General features: G+C 35.0%; 3 protein-coding genes across 3 annotated transcripts; all 3 read left to right on the forward strand.

Annotated features, from left to right (window-relative positions):
• The first annotated feature begins 845 nt into the window (after positions 1-845).
• On the forward strand, positions 846-5,154 carry LOC107194631 (pancreatic triacylglycerol lipase-like). Its single transcript, XM_015584278.1, has 4 exons — positions 846-894; positions 1,509-1,751; positions 2,366-2,608; positions 4,476-5,154. Exons 1-4 carry the CDS (start codon positions 846-848, stop codon positions 4,802-4,804), a joined length of 864 nt encoding a protein of 287 aa, XP_015439764.1. The 3' UTR covers positions 4,805-5,154.
• Positions 5,155-13,061: 7,907 nt separating this feature from the next.
• Positions 13,062-19,200, forward strand: LOC107194692 (pancreatic triacylglycerol lipase-like). The gene is made up of 4 exons (XM_015584351.1): positions 13,062-13,177; positions 13,724-14,074; positions 15,825-16,067; positions 17,093-19,200. The coding sequence occupies exons 1-4, from the start codon at positions 13,129-13,131 to the stop codon at positions 17,503-17,505; spliced, it is 1,056 nt and encodes a 351-aa protein (XP_015439837.1). The 5' UTR covers positions 13,062-13,128; the 3' UTR covers positions 17,506-19,200.
• A 481-nt stretch (positions 19,201-19,681) lies between these two features.
• On the forward strand, positions 19,682-23,719 carry LOC107194684 (pancreatic triacylglycerol lipase-like). Its single transcript, XM_015584344.1, has 4 exons — positions 19,682-19,771; positions 20,334-20,618; positions 21,102-21,344; positions 23,170-23,719. The coding sequence occupies exons 1-4, from the start codon at positions 19,723-19,725 to the stop codon at positions 23,580-23,582; spliced, it is 990 nt and encodes a 329-aa protein (XP_015439830.1). The 5' UTR covers positions 19,682-19,722; the 3' UTR covers positions 23,583-23,719.
• The last annotated feature ends 636 nt before the right edge of the window (positions 23,720-24,355 follow it).

Raw genomic sequence — 24,355 nt, forward strand, 5'->3', positions numbered from 1 at the left:
ATTGCATTAAATTTTTCCGTAGTAAGATTGATGGTAGTTTCATGATTTTAAGAGAAAAAAATTCAGGTGACAAAATATTCATACAACTCTTCATAGACTATGTATTTCCCCAAAAATCTTAATATGTATGATTATTGTTAAATATTTTTGTTTCCTAAGGCTATACACTTGTATGTAAATCGCGTAAATGAAGAAAATTTGCTTGCTAATAATGTTTATAGCAGAAATAATTAACAAAATGTAAACATTTTAACAACATGGTGTTGTGCAAATATAAACGAAAATATAAACTGCCTTCTTTAACATCTTAATATTGTTATCCATGCGTATAGATTCAGAAAATGTTATGTTTTATAATATTATATACAATGCATAATGAGATATGCATAAAAGAAAATAGAATAATCAACCACAAATCGATTTATTAAATATTTAACAGAGTTCAATGCAGGTAATTTATTATCTTTATGAGCAATATAGCACCATCAGGGATTCTGTTATTTCATATTCTTTTACTACGTTTATCATCTATTGTACACTACGCAACTTCATTATTGCAGTCACGCCACTATCGACCATTGTTAAACTAGGAACTAAATTTACGCAAGGCAATCGGCATCTTTTCATTGCAAAAGCTTTACCTTTAAAGATTATTATTAAGTATTTGATGAATCAATCGGCTGCATCACTATTCTAACATCTTCCTTTTTAATACTTTGTTCTATCTTCTAGTAACTTAAAAAGTGAAAAGAGAAATTTTATCTTATCGCTGCAGCTGATAACTGATCCCCATCGATGTCTTTATAAACGATCCATAAATCGCGACAAGCTAATTCGATGCAATCATGAAGGCATTCGTCTTGGTCAGTTTCCTGCTTGCCTGCAGTGCCAACGGTAAAGATACTAATTCTGAGTTTTAACTGAAATCAAAATATGTCACGTTGCCACTTTTTATCAATCATCTGTTTAATTATTGTCTTGTTCATTCACGTATCACATTATTATATATGCATATTTCCTTTAATATTAACTGTTTCGAAATCGTCGGAAAAAATTGTAAAAGTATTTCTTTAATTGTTATACTTACTAGTGCAAGATACTTGAAACGAATCACATTATCGAAAGAGTTAAACAAAATATAACATTCAACGTTCTACAAGTTATACATCTCCATTGTGTTACTCTTAAAATTTTGTATTTCTTTGTTCATACATGTACAAGGTGGACTAATAGAAATTATCGCCTCCAAGGTGTTCAGAAATTTGCAAGTAAAATTTACGGAATAATAATAGTCTTGGAAGGAAATCGATACAACCATGTAATAGTATCTTATATATCATGTAACATTTATTTCGAAAAATTATTCTGATACTTCCATAGTTTTAAAGTTAATCATGGATGCAACTTTTAATGGTCTACCTCGTGAAATGCAGAAAACTATTGTGAAACTGTTGTATCGTGTATATGGACTATATTTTTGTGAAAATATATTAGTAAATACATTACAGGTTTCTACGTCTTCGATTTGACCGATGACGAGACACGTGATATATACGCTGCACAGGATTTGAATAATCGGGTATTCTTTCATCTGTACACCAAACAGACTGGACACAATCCGCAACAATTGTTCCTGAACGACGTTAACAGATTAAAGAACAGTCACTTCAATCCAAACAGACCAACGAAAATCATTACACACGGGTGGCAAAACTCTGATAGAAGCGAATCTGTTGTCCTGGTTCGCGATGGTATGTATTATTTAAAAAAGTACAAGTCTCGTTCAAAACTTCACTTTCACATATCGTCTTAGCAAAGGAATGCCATGAATTTGTGTTGTTTAAATTAATTTAAAAATTTAGAGAGGTTATAACTCTTTAAATAAAACCGTGCCTTTCATTATTAAATATTTATGAACTACTTCTACAATACTACGTCAGTCACCTTCTAGAAATTTATGTAACTTCGGAAGATTTTGTATAATCGATTTTTAACTGAAAATACGAAAGTGCATGTTTCGAAAGAACTTCTGATGCTTCTTTAAGAATACGTGTATAACACAGCAAAAATAAAAAAGATCAGTTTTTTTATACTAATTCCTGCAACTTAACAGAATCTCAAAGTATTCATATAAAGTCAAAAAATTTACATCCTTTTTAATACGGTGCATGACGTACTAGTATTACAAGTATTCAGATTTTTCATAACACTTTTTAATCCATCGAGTCAATATATTTCGGAGTAAATTTATAACGGACTTTTGAACCCTATTTGACATATTGTACAAACGTAGTGGATATTTTTTAATATTCCGTCATCCGATGATTTCTCGCTTGTTCATACTCTTCCTTTTGATCTTTTGCAGCTTTCCTTCAACATGGTGACTACAATATCATCACCATTGACTGGAGCGCAATATCAGGACTAGAATATATTCATGCCAGTAGGGACGTTTTGATGGTCAGCAAGTATGTCGCTACCATGATTGATTTTCTTCACTCACAAGGAATGAATTTAAATCAAGTAACCATTGCCGGCCACTCTCTTGGAGGTCACGTTGCTGGATTGGCAGCCCGTTACGCGAAAGGCACAGTGAACCACGTTGTCGGTGAGTCCATCACTAATTCCGATGATGAATCAGAAGTTTTTCATTTTCGTTTCTGCAACTACAGTTATTATTTAAGATACATCGACATCATCAGTCCCGTCCATTTACTAGTTATAATACTGTATCTAGAAGAAATAGAGTGTCGAGAGTAAGAGAATTGAAAAAAAAGTTTAGATTCGGAAAATTATAGATTCCCGTGAACTTGGTGAAATTTCGACTTAACGAATCTGGGTAGAAACTATTGTATTCATTTTTGTTGTATCGACCAGTTCACCTGTCGCCATGAAATACGGTGTCATTGAATATATGACGAGCCTAAGGCTAAAGGCAGTCTTCGCCGTAGCCGAGGCTAGGTAGGTAACGATGCTTATTTGATCACTGAGAGCCGCTGGAACCACGGAAAGTCGTGGAGAAACCGATGTTTAATTCATCACCGTGAGCCACTTCAGGAGGCGGACGTACGGATGCTTATTTCATCACCGGGAGCCACTCTAGATCGAAAGAATAGGTTGGTTTTGTACACCTCGAACGGTAAAAGTTTTAGGTTTTACTTGAGCTGAGAATTCGGATATGATTAAAGGCTTCGAAATAAATTTGATTCTGAGTTCACAGAATAAGTAATAAAAATATATTCCAATCGGTTGTAGAACTTTACAATTGTTAAAGTGTTTAGTGTCGCGGAAACTAATGCCCTCCCTGATATTCATGCACCAAGATGAGAGTGCGGGGTCACGTTAGAATAATGCCTAATAGTAAATTTACGTATTGTATGGTTTTGAATTGTTCCAAGGGGATTAAACCGATCTTACTAATACGTCTCCCGACTATGAAAGTCAGACTTGAAATGTTACCGCAGATGAATCCGTGGCCCTTTATATACCCACAAATCGGTCTAAAAGTCACGTATGGATCCTCTAATCGGAACTGTAATTCCTGGAAAATTTGGGTCATTCCACCAGCACGGAAATGACAATCCTATCTAAGCCTGTGCATTCTAGTTTCCAAGAAAGGGTCAAGGGTTAAAAAGAAAGCATTCATTGTTGGTGGCGTACGTAGCAAGTAATAATAATTGTAGTAACTGAACAACATTATAATAGTGAACATTCGACTGATTAAGCAAATGTGATAGAATAGTCTCTCTGTGATAGAAGTCAAAGCTCTTTCTTAATGTTTTTCGTAAATTCTTGCGTAGAATACATCGCATTTTCTTAGAGTGTACTTTCTACTGGGATGGCTATTACCAAGCAAAATCTGTATACATTTAAATGCAACATACGCATTCTTGATGATAACAAAAAAATCTAACATCAGAAAATCAAACTTTCGATACATGATCCACAAAGTGCTTGACCACTCTAGGGTAAACGCACTAATGAATTGGCACTTAAGAGATTATGTATTTATTAAAGTCGAATTTTAAACGACAATATTAATAAACATTTGGTACATGAAAATTAAATTTTTTAAATATCTACATATACCTTTTTATATAGATTACAATTTGAAAAATTTGAAGAATGTAATTAATGAAATTAAAAAGAATAAATACAGATTTCACCAGTGAATGAACATTTCTAATCAATGATGTCAAGATTGTTTGAATATGAAACAAGGAATTGAAAAAAGTCAATATTTACATATATTTCGAGTATATAAGTAACGATAGAATCTATCGTCTCATACCATCAAGTAGATTCATAAATGACTAATCAACCAATATGACATACTATTCCGACCGAACCGGCGACCTCTAATTCCGAAAAGTCAGCTGGATCAAATTTACCATCGTAAAAAATTATTCATTTTCAACCGTCTGAAAAACATCCATCTAATAAAATTTTCAAGACTAAAGTCAATCTCTTTACAGCTTTAACGAATTCGGGCGGTCTTGGCTACAGCTCCGCGATCGGGGACATCGACTTCTATCCGAATGGCGGCGTCCATCAGCCTGGTTGCGTAGTGAATGTCATTGGGGTCTGCTCGCACTTAAAGGCGTACAAGTTCTACGCGGAATCTATCAACAGCAGGACGGGCTTCTGGGCCCTGAAATGCAAAAGCTACGACGACTTCAACAGAGGTGGCTGTAGATTGAATGAAAGGGCTCTTATGGGTGGCGTTGTGCCAAACTACAACGCCAGGGGTAGCTATTTCTTGAAAACGAACGACAAGTCACTGTACGAAAAGGGAGGGCTTTAAGCTGATTCGTCATCAGAAATCATCCAATGTATTGTACTAGTAATATGTACCGTGTTTTTGTAAATAGATATGGAGTGAAATTGAGAGAGTTGTCGTAGGTTCGACATTTGTATTCATAGAAGAGAACTGGAATTCAGTTTATTTGGACTGTAATGCTATTTTTTCAAGGGTAGCATTTTAAAGTCGATATGTATCACAGCGATTGGATCTTACCTCCAATAAATTGGCGTTACGGGTAGAAAGCAGCGTTATCGTCCAATAAATAATGACGATGTTATTTTGCGTTGATCTCATAGTCCGTAATAAGAATTTACTTAATTATGTAATTAATTCTGAATGTAATAATTCATGGACGATGAAATATAAATGTTGAACTAGATGAACTACTTGCAACTAATTTATAAATACTGTACATGTTGTTTGCTTTATTTCATCAGGCATGCATTTAAAACAGGAATGCTTCTAGGACTGGTTTTAATGAACTGAGATTTAATATAATCAGCATATATTACTGGAACTACAGTATTAGTATTTAGGAATTATAGGATTAGTACTCACAATCAGTTAATTCCATACTCCTAGACTGAAATAAGCTGAATATGTATTGTAATTTATTACTCCTATTTTATTGTTGTTACGCATTATAGTGTCGACACACAACCTTATTTCTATTGACAATTGATTTGGTGGAACTGGTTACATTATTGATAACTGTAGGTGATGAAGAAATTAGCATATTTAGGTACGTGGTATACGGATCAGAAACATAAATTTTGTAAATATAGTTACAATAATAATTATTTATGTATTTATATTATAGGCCTTTATTTACTGAAATCGTATAGTGTGGAAGTGAAAAGAGAAAGTTGGATTAATTGAAATCGTCGAAGATATTTTTCAATTTTTCTGGAATATCTTATTTTTTTATATTCCTTATTTTTTATATTTATTCCGTTTTCATATCACATGAATGATCCGCTTATGATACTCCGTATGTCTCACCAATAATATAATAAATAACAAATAAATGTGATGTTCCTCTCATAGAGTAGATTAAACGTATGCATGTGGATATACTAAGCACTGAATCATTTCATTGGACACAAATATACATACATATGTGGTAATTCTACCTGCTAAACCTCAATGATATACTCGGGAACTAGTAATTAAATAATATGAAATGTATACAAATACTGATAATAACAGTAACTTATGATTAATTTGCCTAAAGAAATATTAAATAAGGTATGAAATAAACAGTATTTTAAAATTGTTTAGAATAATTAAACTTAAGAAATTAAGAAAAATATTATTAAATGAACATAAAATATATTTCATTATACATCATTAAAACGGGAATATTTTTTAACGTTTCTCAGTGCAAATTTCATGTGGATACCTTTTATGGAGCAAAAGTTGTATACAAATAGGCCGGTAATGTTCAATCCGGACCACTGTGCGGCGCCTTCCGTACGCTACGTAGTATGAATCCTTCTATTTTTCTACATTTTTTTATTTGAAAAGCGTTTTTTCTTCATCCTAAATATCTACCCTTAAAAATAGAAAATTATTAATTACAATATAAACAAAAAACTTACTGCTGCCTTTTAAAATTACCAAAACAAAGAATTGCGTATTCACGGTACGTGTCCTGCAGGGTTAAATATCAATTGTACGAGAGACCAAATGTTTATACTTGTTCCCGGCAAATATTTACTTGTAATGACCATCTTTGCAAAAACCTCTGTACGTACATATATTGTAAGTTCAGATAAAATTATACTCCATAGATCATCCTACATTCCTCATAACATTTAACTATATAATGGCTCTTTCTATATTAGAAAAAACTTATGTGCTACATGTCTCCATCTTGTATTCATTTTCTCTTATGCAGGGTGTTAATAAAAGTATGGGACACTTTCAGAAGGTGGATGCTACACTTAACACTACGACGAAAATCACCATTGACGAAATTGCGTTCGAAAACTTCCGAGTTACGTGTTGAAAAAAGGGGTGAAATACGCGTAAAATACGTCTGACACGGGGAAGGGGTATTCTACTCGAGAAACTATTCAGAATTTATTCACTATTTGCAAAGTACTTAATTTATTATTTTAGTCTATTAATACCTTATTATTTGTTTATTATTACATACAGTATAAATAAATAATTAGAACAATAAATGTATTTATGATAATTCGAAATTTACGAATATTCTTTAATATCTTATGTCAATGATACTGCTTGAACAAAAATAATCAAGAAGCCTGTACCTGTAAGATATTGAATATTAATATAACCTATATAAACATCAAAACTCCAGGACCGTTCAAGACTCGAATCCGTTCGAGACTTCGAATCCGTTCAAGATTTTCAAGACTTTCCTAGCTTCTAATCAGATTCGAAACGATTCGAATTTGCCACTCGAATTCAAGACAATTTCGAAGCGATTTGAAGCATTTTAAATCCCATCACTGCCGGGTAAACCATCTACTTCATCTTGGGTGATTCTGTAATTGATTGCGACAGAGTCGAATTAAATTAACATCAGACAGCCTCCCACCTTCTGTGAGAGGCTGCGAGTTCGCGGGCGCGACCGCTAGTAGCGGACGGGCGTAATTTCTGGGGGTTCAAACAATAACAAATCCAATAACAATTTCGTTCGAAAGCTCGGTCCTCGTCGCGATACAAACTAGATAACATGCGATTCGATCATGGCGCCTCCGCTCGATGGTACTTGCGAACCTCGACCCTTGTGCGTGCTAGCCGTCAACCGCAACTCTCTCGTAGCCTCCACTCTAAGTAAATCTTGGAGGTATCGGAAGTCCTACCCGATACCAGCACTCGGGGAATACCAGGTGTTCAACTGGCGCAGGCGCGAATTGTCGCGGCGGCCAAGAGAGGGGCTTTATTTGCGACGGACCACGGCCACACGGCTGACCGGGGCCCGAGAACTAAATTCCCCGTAACATTACATAAAAACAACAAATACATGTACTTGTATGTATCTGGCATTTAAAAATTAATATTGAAAATGAAAGTGCAATTTGAGCGTCAGAAACGCGTCTATGTAAGTAGGAAGTGATAACGAAAGCATACTAAAGAATGAGCCGTAATTTTATTATTCAACATTAATTACGACATTAATAACTTGCAAACGAAGTATCGGAAGCAATTCCGTCATTCTCGATTTTCATCCGAGTTTGGCGTGCATAATTTACCCTGTGAAAGTGTTTCACATTTTTATTACCACCTTGTATATTGATGTACGATTTTGCGCAACCAAACTATTGCGCGATTCCTTTCGCCTGGAATAAAGGCCTCGAAAATAAAGTAATGCTAATTTGTCGGATCAGCATTCTGTGGTCGTTGCTTTCGGACCTTGACCTGCCACAGTACATAAAGCGTGACGTTTCCACATATCATCGGTTCATTGTGTTCACTGTGTTATTGGGCTCATTTTGTATCGTCATCTGCGGGAGCCGTCGAATGGTTCAAACGGTACTGGACCGAAAAACGGTACCAAGACTAGACGCCTAGCAGTCGTTCGTCATTATGGTATCGTATCTAGTGTGATTATTGAAAAAAAAGTGAACTTCAGGATCTATGCCTTAGGGAAACTGGAACGGTAATCGGTATAGCAAAAAGGATGTGTAGCGCTGGACATCCAACGATTCACGACAATCCAATCATTTCATTTATTTCATTGTGTTAGTGCTTCCGGCTGCGTGGTGTATGACACAGCCTGAAAGTACTGTTATTTATGAGAAAAATTCTGCAGTTTACAGTTATTACGTACCTCCATAAACTCTGAAAAGGTCTTGACGAGAGAAAGTCTAATTTTGTATTGTTTAGCAAGCTCTATCATCCGACGGCTTTATTTTTTTTTTGTAAGTGCATCGGTACACCTGCAAACAGCAAGTGTACTTTTTTTTTTAATAGAATACTACGATTTTTTTGCATAAATAGATTCGTCGAGTTATTGTGCGTATAAAATGTAAGGTAAGATCATTGAAAATACAAATATTTTCCTAGATATTCCATTTTTTTCGAAAATTTAGAGCAAGGACTCATACCTTTCTTTACATTTTGCATTACACTGTTCACTTGCTCAGTATTCATATTTAAACAATTACTTTTAATTCTTTCTGTTAAATGATTTATCGAAACAACAAGTTTTGAATACACCTTATGACCAGAACACGAGAGGTGAAGTAAACTGTCTGTGTGTGTCTGTGTGTGTCTATGTAAGTGCATGCGTAAGTACGATGTTAGTAAATACGATAGTGGCGTAGTAAAATATCTTATAAAGTATTGTGTTTTTAATCACTTTACCTTACGTTTTATACGCATTATAAAACGAGGAATCAATTTATGAAAAAAAAATCGTAGCGTTTTATTTAAAAAAAAAGTGCAATCGCAGTTTACAAGTGCACAGATGCACTTGTCAAAAAAATAATTCACTCGAATGATAGAGTTTGTTAAACAATACAAAATTTTCCTTTAAGATTTTTTCTAACTTCATTTGAAACGGAGCTATAACCTGACCCAATTACTGGAATCACCCTGTATATTGGGTTGTTCGGAAAGTTCGTAGCGTTTCGAGCACGGTGCCGTCGTTACGTTTATACTGGACGAAGGAAAAATCTGTTGATTCGATTTTTTTCGATTGAATGGATTTGCTATACAAATTACTCCTCACTTTTTTGTTTTCTGTGGAACATACTAACGAAGAGTATGAACTAGCGCAAAATAAACATTTTCATTACGCTCCGTCAAATTTGTAAAAAAGTACCTACATTACTTCAACTGGAACATATACCGACTTCCCTCTGTTTTATCGATGCTCGGTGGTAACATGGCCAAAGTGACTGACAAATACCATAAGCGCCGCTAGTGGAGAATCCTTGAACTATACCAGTGTATATTCCTGAGCCTGGACGCGTCAAATCGTAGAATCCAACTTACGCCTTCCACAAGTGATAAATTAACAAAAATCGGTTTTCTACGATAGTGTGACAGTGGTGTACAGGGTGGTCTGGTCAGCATTTGACGAGAAAACAACTAAATCGTGTGATATTTGACAAAATGTGACTTGAGCAGCCATCTTGTGTGCTTCATCGGCGTCTGTCACAATCGCACAATTTCTAAAATTCTAATTCTTTCAATTAAAATGTGTTTATTGGTGTTTATACGGACCAGACCACCCTGTAGGGAAGTCTACCCGTGAGTTCTATACCAGTGAAAAGTGCATTTGTGCAATTGTCGAGGCAGAAGTTGGATTCTACGAAATCGAATGTCTCTCTCGTGTATCGCGTATACATACATGGTTCCCGTTGATTGTGTGAGTGCACGGACACAGCACACGGGCCACGGAGTCTCCCCCCTTAATTCGACTTTGTCTCGCCACGTGATTATTCTTCTAGGTCGCTAGTATATTCTATGTTAGGAAACAACTTCAAGTACTAAATCCATCTAAATAAAAGCACGTTGAAGGGCTTCTTTTAACTAAAACAATCGAAGATGTATGCATATAACTGGTATAGTGAAATTAATTGAAAAGTAGGATAAAAATTGCAAAAAGAGGTAGTATTGTAGTAAATAATAATAATATGTAAATTCTAAAAAATATAGATTGTAATACCGCCATTAAATATAATTAAATCTGCATGATTGATATATACAGTTTTTGTTACTGTTCCGTCGTATAATTATATTTCGGACAGTGAAATTCCGTCCTATAATACGGAATTTGTCGTCCCGCAAACTTTATATGTATATGTTTTTGTTGGAATAAGTGACCGGACCACGTGTCAAGAACCTAAAAAGAAAACATTTCGGAGGTCGGTAGCTCGAGTCACTTGTAGATATCCTGTATGCGTACATGTGTAAGCGGATTCTTTTCGATCGACAGCTGACCGATAGATTGTGAAAGAACCTAAGGCCACTAGCCCCAAGTAAAAAATTCAAACCAGCGATCTATTGTCAGCCTACGTCTTACAGTTAATGTGAAAGAGACAGAGAGTGTTGACGACACCTATATATAGAGTTATTGGCACGACACTCAACACACAATACCGAATCAGTCAATTGTGACCATATCTTGATTAAATAAAATTCTCATAGTACCTTTACTAAGTCTTCAATTATTTGAGATAAAATTATTTAAGATTATTAGAAGCGACGCAACAGTTACTGTATCAAAAATACCTGTAAAACCGGTCAATCACTTGGCTCTAAGTATATATCAGACAAAGATAACTGTTGTCGACAGCATTACGTATCGTTAACGACCTGTTCGAAAAGAGAGAATAAAATGTCCCTCTCACTTTAACCTTTTCAGGTGAACAGTGGATGCAGATTGATAATGAACGTACCTTAAAAACTAATACGAGGCGAAACACTATCCGACTACGGGACGTTCCAAACAGGAATGCACCTGATACAGTTTCGAAAAATCCTGGTTTCGGCTTCAAAGTAGTTTGGTAACCTGTGCGTCGCGTGAAAAGCCAAATATATTCAGGTAAAGACACAGCTCGGAATGTTCGTAAAATACAACATTCCATTTTTTCACTTCTCTACTTATACGGAAAAGTCGAGTTATTATTCCTACAGTTAATCATTTATAATTAATGGTCGTTTGAATTTCATATTTTACAGAAAATGCATGTTAATAAAGTACAGAAATTGTGTTTTTTTTTCTCTGTTCTCAATAGAAGTGTCAGGGAACTTTTTCTTTTTCCTACTACATATTTGGTTCGTTAGGGTGAAAACAAAAAATTTTAATTTCTTTCATTTTTATTATTTAATTATTATTATTCATTTTAATTATTTTTTATAAGTTAATATGTCTTTTCCTATTTTCCTATATATGTATCTTAGAAAGTACAGTCGATACTGGAGGCATTCCACGCGAAATCGGACTATTTTTGGAGTAACGTTTCGAATTTTGTTGACACTTGGATATGTTGTAGTCTTTAGTTATATATAAACGTATCGCGAAAGATTTTTGGAAATTTTAAAAATTGTTGATTCTAAAGCTGTTCGAAATATAGTGTCAACCTTTTTTCAATAAATCATAACTGTTGAACTAACAAACCGATCGAAATAGGCTTCGTGGATGCTTACAGTGGAGACATAAGAGTATCTAATAAAAATTATTTCAGTTAAGAAAAAATATTGTTTAAGCTTTTATTTTGCCATTGTTTTACAGAAATGCAATTTTATAATAGCGAGGCACTATTGAAAAAGTTGAGGATATCGTCTTATATGTCCTTTTTATGAACAAATTTTCAAAAATATGAGCACTTTAAAATTTGCCATATGAAAATCAATTGGAGTTAACACTGCGTTGAATTTCACAGACTCGATCGCCCAAGCCGCGCGTACTAGGCTAGCCAATACAGCTCGGCCGGTCGTGCTTATGTGCTTCATCGCTTCGTCGCCGTTTAAATTTTAATTTGAAAAAAATTCAAGCTATAATCATTCTGTACATTTACATAAATATTTATGGACTATGTCTCAGAAACCATAATTAGAGTATTCTTTCAACAGTTACGAAACCAGTTATATTAAAGGCGTAATGATTATATTCAGAGACTAGGTTATATCCTATTCATTGTAGGGTTTTATTCAACTTGTATATTCTATGTATGAATAAAACCTGTTATCTAGTAATGTTTAAAAAAGTAGTTGTTCACAGAATATAAAAGTAATACCAATACTATATTAAAAATGTTAACATTGACATTACAAGATAAAAATTGTCATTTACAACATATTAATATTGATATTAGTGTCTCAAGATTGAAAAATAATGTAAATTTTACAGTAGAGTCTACCATATAGGTAAGTTCTGTCCAGGAGGGGCATAGAGTACATTTTAACGAGGGCAACAAAATAGAAAAATGAAAGAAACCTTATTTTATTAAGTATTCCACTGAGTCCAAACCTGGTAGGAAGTATATTTTCCTATTTCATGGTCATTTGTTATGTTTGTCTTCTACTGTACACGTGCATCTTTGTTGCAGTCACACCACTATCTGACATTGCTGACATTTGAACTAAAAACATAAAATGCATCATGCAACTTTCATTGTAGACACGTTACTTTTGAAAGTTGTTTATAATTGACTAATTAATCAGCCGAGTAACTGTTTGAACAGCTCCTTTGCATTATTACGTACCAACTGCTGGCAATATAAAAAGTAACATGGAACATTCTGTTTTTCCATTCCAAGTATTACTTTGCCTTCGGCGATTGCCATGCCTTTATAAGTGGATCGCTAATCGGTACCGCCAACAAATTAGGCTGAAGCATGAAGATATACATTTTGATTAGCTGCCTACTCGCATGTAGTGCAAACGGTAAGAGCACGAAATAATTTCGAAATTTATCCGAAATCAGAATATATTACGGCGCCACTTTTTACCTTCTCTGACTTCTTAATTATTGTTGCTATTATTCGCGTATTAGAATATGGCGATATAACTCTTCCTTTAATATTAGTTTTTCCCAAACTCTTAGAAAATGTATCGACTTTGGCTAATTGTAAAAACAGAAGAGAACTCTCGAAAAGTATTACATTATCGAAAAGTAGTAAAGTATAATGTAATATTTAATGTTCTAGAATTACAACTTAACATTTTTTATTTCTTTTAAACATTTATAAAGTTCATGGAAGATCTTCGGAAGTAAATATGTTCGTATAGGACGATTTTTTTGAGTAACACTTGTTCTGCAAAGAAATTGTTACGACCACGTGATGGTCTCTTCTATATGTTGTAAACATTTATACGATAAATTATTCTCTTCTATCCATAGTTCCAGAAACATTTGCAGCGATAAGTTTCAATAATCTACATCCCGTAATGCTTTACATTTATAAAATTAAATTATTAAATATTTTACAGGTTACGTGGAGCTCGATTTGATCCGTGACGGTGTATTGGATATCACAAGCGGAATAATTAACGTCGCTGACGTATTGGAAGATGTAATATTTGACGATACTCGTATTTCGATTAGACGAGATAGTCTTTTAAATACGAATGAAACTTTGGAAGAAGCAGCAAAAAAGTTGCCTCACCGCGTTGCCTTCAGTCTGTACACCAGACGCACAGTACACAGACCGGAACGATTGTTCCCGAATGACGTTAGAAGATTAAGGAACAGTCATTTTGATCCAAAGAGACCAACGAAAATCATTGCACACGGATGGAAAAACTCCAAAGTCGGCGGTTCGATCAGCTTGGTCCGAGATGGTGGGTATTATTTACAATGTACATGCGTTGTTCGAAACTTTATTTTCACTTTCACGTCTTGCAATAAATTATAAAGTTATTTCAGTAAAATCTTCCCATGAATTATTATGCCGCTAAATACATTTGCCCACTAAAGTAGACGCCTTCTTTATCACTTTAGTGAGAATATCTGAAACATTTCTTGCCGATCGACATTACGAAACTTCATTATGTGATATTCAAATATTAGAAAAACGCTGTTACTGTGACTACTAGTTCGATGTTTATCGTGAGAAAACACAGTATTAATAAAAAGAAATATTCTGAGAAATGTTTTGGATAGTCTTAAAATGACAATTGGTTCTTGGTTTTATGAAAAAGAAATTGTTGTACCTGATACCAACAATATACAGTGAGGGGATTAAGTCTTTACAAACCGCTTCCGCAATATTACGTTCGTCACTTTCTAAACAAAACGTTTATATAAAATTTACTAAAGATTCATAAGACTTCATATATTCGATTTTAAATTGAAAATACGATTTTGATAATTTTTTAAAGAACAGCTGTTCATCAAAACAATAATTTCTCAGCATGTCTTTCTGAAATAGAACAGGATCTGAAAGTGATAATGGAGAAATAGAAATTGATATTCTTCTCTTAAACGCGATGTCTTTTAAACCAGTATATACTGGGTGTTAATCAAAATGTGGAACACTTTCAAACGATTGACTATACATATAAAACGAAGACAAAAATTAAGAATGACAAAATTGCATGAGATGTTTCGTTTTCGAGTTATTAATTGTTGAAAATAAGGGAGACATACGCGTAAAAGATGTCTGACACGGCGGGTTATTCTACTTAAGAGGCGTGCGCCTCGATTGTTTCACAAGCAGGTTTCATTCATTTCCTTCTATTTCATTCATAATTTTAACTATGTAGGTTCGCGATCGATCCCGTGCATCAGCTGGGAATCGACCGTTTAAGTAGTATAACTAATCACGCCAGACGTACAAGATGAACGACCATGAAGAGATCACTTTAAATCGAAATAACTTTTTCTATAGCTTCAATGAAAAAAAAATTAGAAGACAACATTTTTTTAATATGACGACCTTCCGTAGCTATGACGTGTCGTAAGCACAATTTAAAATTTTCAATAGCAAATGAAAATATCCAAGCAATAAAAAATAATGATGATAAAGAATTGCCAATTTAAAAAATGAATTGTTATCTAACAGGAAATATTGTAGTATAGCGTGTGCAACAACCGTGGCTCCAAGTTACCTTGATCTTAAGCAATGCATGGGAGACTGTATCAAAGGCAGCAGCCACGGTGGCTCACGTTTGATCGCTGCAAAGTCACAATCCTGAATATACTTTCAGATATTTCGCGATACTTATATTTTTAATTCATAAAGTCACCTTATTGCGAAAGATATTTATAAAGAACTTTTGAGTTTCGAAGGCGTATCGTAAAAGCGCAGTGGATAATTGTGGGGCTCATAGCAAGGACAACCTTGTCAATTCTTGTTTATTTCCAGAAGAGTAAAAGTATGCTCTGACAATTTTAACAATATTAAGAATCGATTCACTTTCTTTTCTCAGAATGAATATAGATATTGAATGTTTTTGATAGTTTAGGTTTCATCATGTTGTGAGCCTCACTTCTGAAAAAGCTGCCTTTATTGTGAGCCCATCGATTTTCAATACTTCAAAGTCCGAAGACATGTCATTTGTTCATATCCTTTCTCTCGATCTTTTGAAGCTTTCCTTCAACATGGCGACTATAATATCATTGGCGTCGACTGGAGCGACATAACAAAGGAAGAATATCGTTGGGCGCAACAGCGCGTTTTGATGGTCGGCCAGTATACCGCCAAACTGATCAATTTTCTTCAGACGCATGGATTGAAGTTATCACAACTAACCGTTATTGGTCACTCTCTTGGAGGTCATGTTGCCGGATTGGCGGCTCGTTACACGAACGGCACAGTGGACTCCGTTGTCGGTAAGTGCATCAGCTACTTCGATGTTAAGTCAGAAGCTTTTCATTCTCGTTTCCGCGATTAAAGTCATTATTTAACTTATTTCGATTTCAATCGACCCATCCGTTTGTTAATCGCTATATCATATCGCAGCCAATTAGGAGGTTGAAAATAAGGAAATTGGAAATAAATTTGGGTTCGAAAAATTATGGTTTCGTGTAAATCTGTCGAAATTTCGACTGAACGGATTTGACTAGAGAACTATTGTTTTCATTTTTATTATATCTATGGATTCAATTGTCGTCATGAAATACAATACGCAGTCATGAATGAGGACAATTGTAGTAGGTAACTGGATAATATTCAGAATCACTGATCCAGAAAATGTGCTGGAACAGTGTGAATTTTTTTCGACTTTATAGTGCTTTAAAAACCTTCCCCCAACTTTTTCTTATAGTCTTGCGTACAGCGCATCGTTTCTTCTTAGATTGGATTTACTAATGCAATAGTTTCCACCAAAGCTTAAGTGTAATATATACTTACCCTCTCCATATTAAAAAAGACTAATCTATCAAAAAGTGGAGCTTTTTACTGAAGATGCATGTAGTGTTCACCACTATACCAATCATACAGTGCTTAGCATATGAATAACAATAATATTAATTTTATCACACAATCAAGTCAATTCATAATATAGGGGAAGGTTGCCGTATTTGAATTATTGCTTAGGTTGGACCACTACTGTAATTTGTCATGTGTAAGCAATTTGCGTCGTATGACAAACAATATGTGCGTGATAGTGGTGATTTCATTAACTAATTTGTTCATATAAGCAACATAAGACAATGGTCCAAATTCGGTAACCTTTCCCTATAATTGATCAGTCAGTATCACACGCAATAATTTCTATAAGAGTTTTATACATGTTTAATAAATCCGAATAATTAATTGAAACAAATTTATCGTTACCGATGATTATCCATACTGTACGTTTGTAGAAAAAGTCGTATAACAAGATTTACCAAGGCCAAGATCAATTTCTTTACAGCTTTGGATCCGGCTCTTCCAAAATTCGGTAACCATGGCCCTGGACAGACAGTCTCCAGAGGAGACGCAGCATGCGTGGAAGTGATTCACACGAATTCGGGTCTTCTTGGCCACAACATCTCGCTTGGCGACATCGACTTCCATCCGAATGGCGGTTCCTTGCAGGCTGGTTGCCCAACGATAATCGGTGGCCTCTGTTCACACTTAAAGGCGTACAAGTTCTACGCGGAATCTATCAACAGCAGGTTGGGTTTTTGGGCGGTGAAGTGCAACAGCTACGAGGATTTCAAGAGTGGCAGGTGCGACTCGAGTTCCAAGGTTCTTATGGGAGGCGTCAGGCCAGACTGCAAAGCTAAGGGTGACTACTACTTAAACACGAATCTATGGGCGCCGTATGCACAAGGAGTACTTTAAGCCAATACGCCATCGAAAATCATTTATGACGTTGTAAGTGGAATATGTATTGTGTTTTTTTAAAATGTTGTGGAGTAAAGATTGATAGAGTATTCATATGCCCGACATTTGTACCTACTCAAAGCAATACACTGGAAATGAGTGAATTTTGACGCAAAATCTTTGATGGGTAATACATATAAAAGGTGATTGGGAAATAAACATATGTAGAACTTAAATGGTCATGTTTCGCTAGAATAAAAGGATGGGTAGGAACACGTGGTCTGAAAGGTCTTGGATCTCATTTTGAACGCATAAACTGTTCTGACACCATTCCAGTAGCTTTCTCAAATCGGTATGTATCATAGCGATTGAATCTCACCTCAAATAAAATTACCGTACGTAAAGTCTTGTATTAACTTAGTAAGACTTTGTTTATGAATATAACAATTCTTTGAAAATGCAATATAAGTGTTAATCCCAGATAAACTATTAGGAACTAATTTATGAATTCCGTACATTTTATTTGTTTAATTCTACAAGGCATGTAAATAAAACAGGAGAACTTCCAAGATTGGTCTACCTTATTCTATATTAAGTAACTGTCCATGTTACAAATTTTTATAAACTGAGCTACAATATGATCAATTATACAATCAGATAATTCTGTATTCGTAAACTGAATTAACCCTCCAATTCCCATAGCTTAAATTAAGATCCAATATGGATAAATTTGATAACTCCTATTTCTATCGACATAAACAAATTATTCCATGATATTTTGCGAAAAATGTTTGTTGCGGGTTTGTCAAGGATGGATCAAATCAAAGCCCCTATTTGATGATTTATGAAATAAAATGTTGGAACAGACACTACATTTTTCATTAGAGCTCATTAAATCCTCTGAGCTTGCAATTTTTTAATGTCTGTTCCGTTCATACGACGGACTTTCTTTATTTGTATTATGTACTCATATTCTCTACGAACTTTGTAATTATCCCTTTTGGCGTGCCGAGACAATAACCTATCCTACGACATGGACGATTGCACTTAAGTATCACCTTAGCGACCAATAAACTTTCGTTAAAATTTGCTGTGTATATCTATTTTCTCAACCCGCATAGTATAAAAATATACGATAAAACTTCGATTAATCCAGGCTTTCAAAAACATTTTTCAATTTTGTGCATACAAGTTATTTTCTAATAGTTTGTACTTTTTATACTTCTTGCGTTCTTATATCACATACAATATGACACACTTACTGTACTACATACATGTGTCTCAGTGGTAACGTAATATCTACATCTATAACATGCATGTAACATAATGTTCCTTCCATCGAATACATTAAACATATACATATACTAAGTACTGAATCACTTTCTGAAAAAGATATTATTAATTCTACCTCTTATGTGAGACTGTACTCGAAACCAAATGTTTAAAGTTGCTCCGGGTATGTATTTATTTGTAATCACCAATCTTTGTAAAATTGTATGCATGTAACGTTATATAAAATTATATTTTATAAAATAACCCTCAGTTCCCCATAATTTTTAAGTACGAAACGACACATCCTGCGATGGTGGATAGCGATGTGAAACATGTGCTCGATTTAATTTCATAAATTTATCTTATTTGTACAGACTATATTGTAGTTTCTAACTTATAAATAACGAAATATTATGAAAATAAAATTTAATTTTAAACGTACTTTAAACACTAATTTGAAGTGAAAGACTATCCCAATACGGAACGATGTGTTATAGTATATTTCTGTCTAATAAGGGCGTAGGCCGTACAATTTATTTTTATCTGTAGAAACAAGTAAAGAGAACAAATTTATTTTATCTTATTAAGTATTTGACAGGATTTACAAATGCTACTTTATGTTCTCCTATTTCTTAAACACTTGTTATATTTGTTTTCTACTGTACACGTGCAACCTTGTTGCAGTAATCTATCCAAGATTGTCGATATCTGAATTCAATACGAAATGCATTATGCATTTCTTTATTGTTAGAACTTCTTTTGAAAATTGTTCATAATTGACTAATTACTCGACTGCACGATTATTCGAACAGTTTCCTTTTTATTATGACGTACCATCTGTTCGCAATTTAGAAAGGGACAATAGCAATTTTTTCTTATACCCCCAACTGAAATTTTCTTAGTTCTCGTGATATCTTTATAAGCAAGTCACAATTCGGTACCACCAGCAAATTCGTGTCAACCATGAAGACATTTGTCGTGGTCACCTGCCTGCTAGTATGCGGTGCAAACTGTAAGTTTACTAAATAACTTCGACACTTATCCGAAATAAAAACATATTACGGGGCCACGTTTCAATTTCGCTTATTTCTTAAATGTTCCCATTAACATGAGTCTTGTCCAAGCTGCTAGAAAGCGTATTGACTTTTGTTCATTTCTAAACCAGAAGGAGCCCCTTGAAAATTGCCACATTATCGAAAAAGAGTCAAACATGAAATAATACTCATTATTTCGTAATTATTATACTTTCCTTGCTATTACTTTTAAATTTTTCGGTTCACTGCTCACAAATATAAAATTTTTTTTAATTTTATCTCCACTTATAGTTACATTTTTCCTACTTGGCATTAGAGACTGTACATATAAAATGTAAACCACTACTGCAAAGATCTTCGGAACGATGGAAATAGGGGGTAATTTTTGTCAAACCATCCCTTGTTCCTGTAGTTCCAGAAACATTCAAGACACTAGCTTTTAATGGTCTACTCTGTACAGTGCAGATAAATTTTACCAAACTGTTGCATTTAGTAAGCGTTTTGCATTTATGTGGAATGGAATCGTTAAATTTGTTGCAGGTGTCCCCATCACCGAAGAGGCGGAAAAGGAAATAAATGATATTATCCATAGTTCTTCGACAGTATTGAATCTAGAAACTCTACAAGCGACACAATTTGATATGCCCGAACACGTATTCTTCCACCTGTACACAAAATACAACACGGAAGTTTCGCAACCATTGAACCCGAATGACACTGCTGGATTAAGGAATACCTACTTTGATGCAAGGAAGCCAACGAAAATCATAACACACGGATATCAGGACTCTGACATGGACGAAGCGGTCACCGCGATTCGTGATGGTACGTACTATTATACCTGACAAAAAATTAACGGGCTACGCGCTTTGGTGAAACTGCGCGACGGTTCTTTCCTTGCACTTCTGCAAAGCACGCGTTATCCTAGAACCGTTAGTTTCTTTTTACCGAAATTTTGTCATGGTATGAGTGAACTCACAATTTAACGATGGGAAACTATTTGGGGTAGACGAACCTTTACGGAAAAATTCTGTCAGTTGGTTAGCAATCGGGCGACAGAGATGTTCAGCTCACGGGAGTAATACGCAATGTTTTGGTGGTACGTACAAAATAACGAATATGCGGTTGCTGCTGTGCAAGTGTTTGGCTACGTTCTTGGGGCAACAACACAAATTGTTTGGCAATATGTATATTTATTATATTTGAATTTTCCATGACATGTTCTACAACCAGTGGAATTAGAATTGAATTTTACAAGGTATCAAGGTTTCTTCATTTATTCCTACCGATTCTCTCGATTATTTACAGCCTTCCTTAAACATGGCGACTATAATGTTATTACTGTCGACTGGGGCTCAATAGCAAAGAAGAATTATATTACGGCAAGTGACCAGGTTTTACCGGTCGGGAAATACCTCGCCAGCCTGATCAGTTTTCTTCAGACACAAGGAATGAGTTTAGACCAACTGACTCTTGTCGGTCACTCTCTTGGAGCTCATGTCGTTGGATTGGCAGGCCATAACGTAGGCGGCAATGTAAAGTTCATTGTCGGTAAGTACATACGAAGCGATTAAAATACATATTTCATACACTTCGATCTAATCAGACCTATCACTCCGTTAATCATAGTACAATAAGTAAACATTCCAACGCCTAAATTGGACATGTTTGAACAGATGTTAATACTCTTCGATATTCTATACTTTCAGACATAATTTTAATTATAAAAAGCTTCTTTCACCTGCACTCGTTTACACAAAGTGTCGTTTCTTCTGAGATTATACACAGTCAAGCCGGTTTAAACGATATTTAATTATCGTTATTATTGTATAATGTATATAATGTTATCAAGATAGCCATATTAGAGATTATCAATAGAGATAACACGATACAAAAATGTGGTGAATCTAAAAGGACGGTTACTCAACCTTTATAATTTATGCGCTTTATTCGTTGTCAGAAAATTTCCATAATCACAAATAACCGAGAAACGACGAATATGTAAATGCATCAAGAATCACTGTAATGTACTTTTATTTAGTATAAAAATTATTACAGATAACAAAATTTTTATTGAAAATAGTTTTTGTTAATGCAGTTACTTAAATAGATCAATATACTTGGAATCCTGATTGAAAGAATTATATCTCAATATTGATATGAATTGATTCAAATATGTCGGTGAATCATAAGTAGAGTTAAGTTCAATTTTTACCAGGACATGTCTCTTTATATATTCCAAAGCATAAGTGTAATATATACGCAATCAATGGTTAAAAAACTACACTCTAAAAACCTAACTTTCAACACAAAATCCACATAATGTTCATTAATACTAGGTTTACGGACATTTCTTATTTACTCATCTCTACGGACAGGCGTTAACGAAACCGCACATTTTCTTTAAAAAAAAAACAACTTATTTTATTTAATACTCAATTTACGATCGCGTCGGATTGACGCGTATTCGTAGAGATAGGTATACCACAGAGAGAATTTGGAAATTAGAAAGCAATCAAAATGCGTCAAAATGATGCGTCCCGTAAACGTAGTGTTAAATGTGTTCATTAAATGACACAGTGTTCATTTCATGAGTAACGAATTTACTTGTATCACAGTAGAAGTCAGAGCAGCGAGTACCTCTTGCTCTAACCTCTGCCAAAGTGTCCTATAAATATCTGCTTATTTCCAATGATTAGGTAGATCATAATTATCGTTTTGAACACTATGACGACCGGCTAGTTTCATGAGTAAGTTTCACCAGTGGCCGGTTGTTTCTGTCAAAAATTAACAAAACACGCTTTTTGTTACGTACAACACATAAAAACATTTAATAACTTGCATATCTGGAAAGTAACAATTATTATGTTATTAAAATATATATGTTTAATATCTTTTATCAAGTGGTAACTTGCAAAACAATCCCCCAAATGGAAGGGAACTTCAGAAAATTAATACACAAAATACAATATGTACCCTTCCATACCTACCAACCCGTAACCTTCTTTTACGATTGTTTGTGTCAGATATTTTAATTAACCGACGGTGCCTTAAATTTGCCGAATAGCCCCTGTGTTGAATCACAACTACATAATTGATCGGAGATTGCTGTTCCCTTACATTATCAACTTTCAAAATAACACTAAAATTTAATTTTCAGTTACTAACACCTAACATCATCGAGCTAATTTTCGAATGATGCAAATGTGGCGTCAAAAAGGTTGACGGCAGTGTCGCGTCATCGGCCACTACCAGTTGACTTACCAATGACCGTATCGTCATCGGTCGTCATAGTGTTAACAGTTCTCTAAACCGAGCGTACCTAGACAACACCTTATATCAAGATTTTCCAAAACTAATATCAACCTCGTTGCAGCTTTGGATCCGGCTCTTCCAAACTTCCCCCACAGGAACGATGACAACAAACTTCGTCGCATTGATGCCAAGTACGTGTTGGTAATACACACGAACGGTGGTGGTTTCGGCTACGAAACCACCATCGGTCATATCGACTTCTATCCGAATGGGGGCTCCTTGCAGCCTGGCTGCCTCAGCAACGCTCAGGTCGCCTGTTCCCACTCACGCTCGCACCAGTACTATGCTGAATCTATCAACAGTGCGAGGGGCTTTTGGGCAGTACAGTGCAATAACCAATACGACTTCTACAATGGCGAATGTAAATCGCACGCCAAGGTTCTTATGGGTGGCGTCGAACCGGACTATCGTGCCACTGGTGTTTACTACTTGGAGACCAACTCTAAAGCCCCGTTCGCGAAGGGCCCAATGTAACTTGATTCTGCAATTATGCAGTGTACACTGCGTGAAGCAAGTATACTGTTTTTAGTTAGTCGTAGGGTGACATTTGATTGTATTGCCTGAGCTATAGCAATAAATTTCCACTGAATCATTTCATTGGAAAAAAAATATGTTGATAATTCTATCTCTTCAATGTATCACTCTAATGGAGAACAAATCGTCTGCTATTGTTCTCACCGCATAGTTGTTTTTAACCACCCATGTCTTCTTTGTTTAATTGTTTCCATATAACTTTATGAATAATTAGACGGTATAAGAAAACGTACATTCCTCCTAAGATTTCAGTACCATTTAGCTCTGTCTGAAATTTTCTCGTCCGTCCGTGCGGATTCTCTTCCGAATCCGTCTGAGTTGCAAATCCCAGGCTCGACCGTTGTGGTACGCGTACGGTTGCAACTATTGCCCGCCGAATTAATATTAGGCAACTGTTTCAAATTTCTCGTAACTCAGTGTAAATCGTATAGTTGCTCGACTGTTGGAGCTTACGAATCGCGAATTCAACTATAAACGAGTCTTGTCGGACAATAAAATGCGGACTTTTCTGTACGAACGAGTATTCTCGAAAGTATCCGAATGAAGATAGACTCTGAACTGTTCTAGTCGATAGATCGACTCGATAGATAGAATCGTGTGAGTGATTGAATGCGAGTGTACTGGATAATGTATCGAATATGAGTGAGTCTTCGAGTGCTTTGCTTCTCGAAATTTTTTGAAACTTCCTTTTGCAACGCGCTTTTCCGAGATTC

Source organism: Dufourea novaeangliae, unplaced genomic scaffold, assembly GCF_001272555.1.
Source record: "Dufourea novaeangliae isolate 0120121106 unplaced genomic scaffold, ASM127255v1 scaffold8, whole genome shotgun sequence".
Classification (NCBI taxonomy): domain Eukaryota; kingdom Metazoa; phylum Arthropoda; class Insecta; order Hymenoptera; family Halictidae; genus Dufourea; species Dufourea novaeangliae.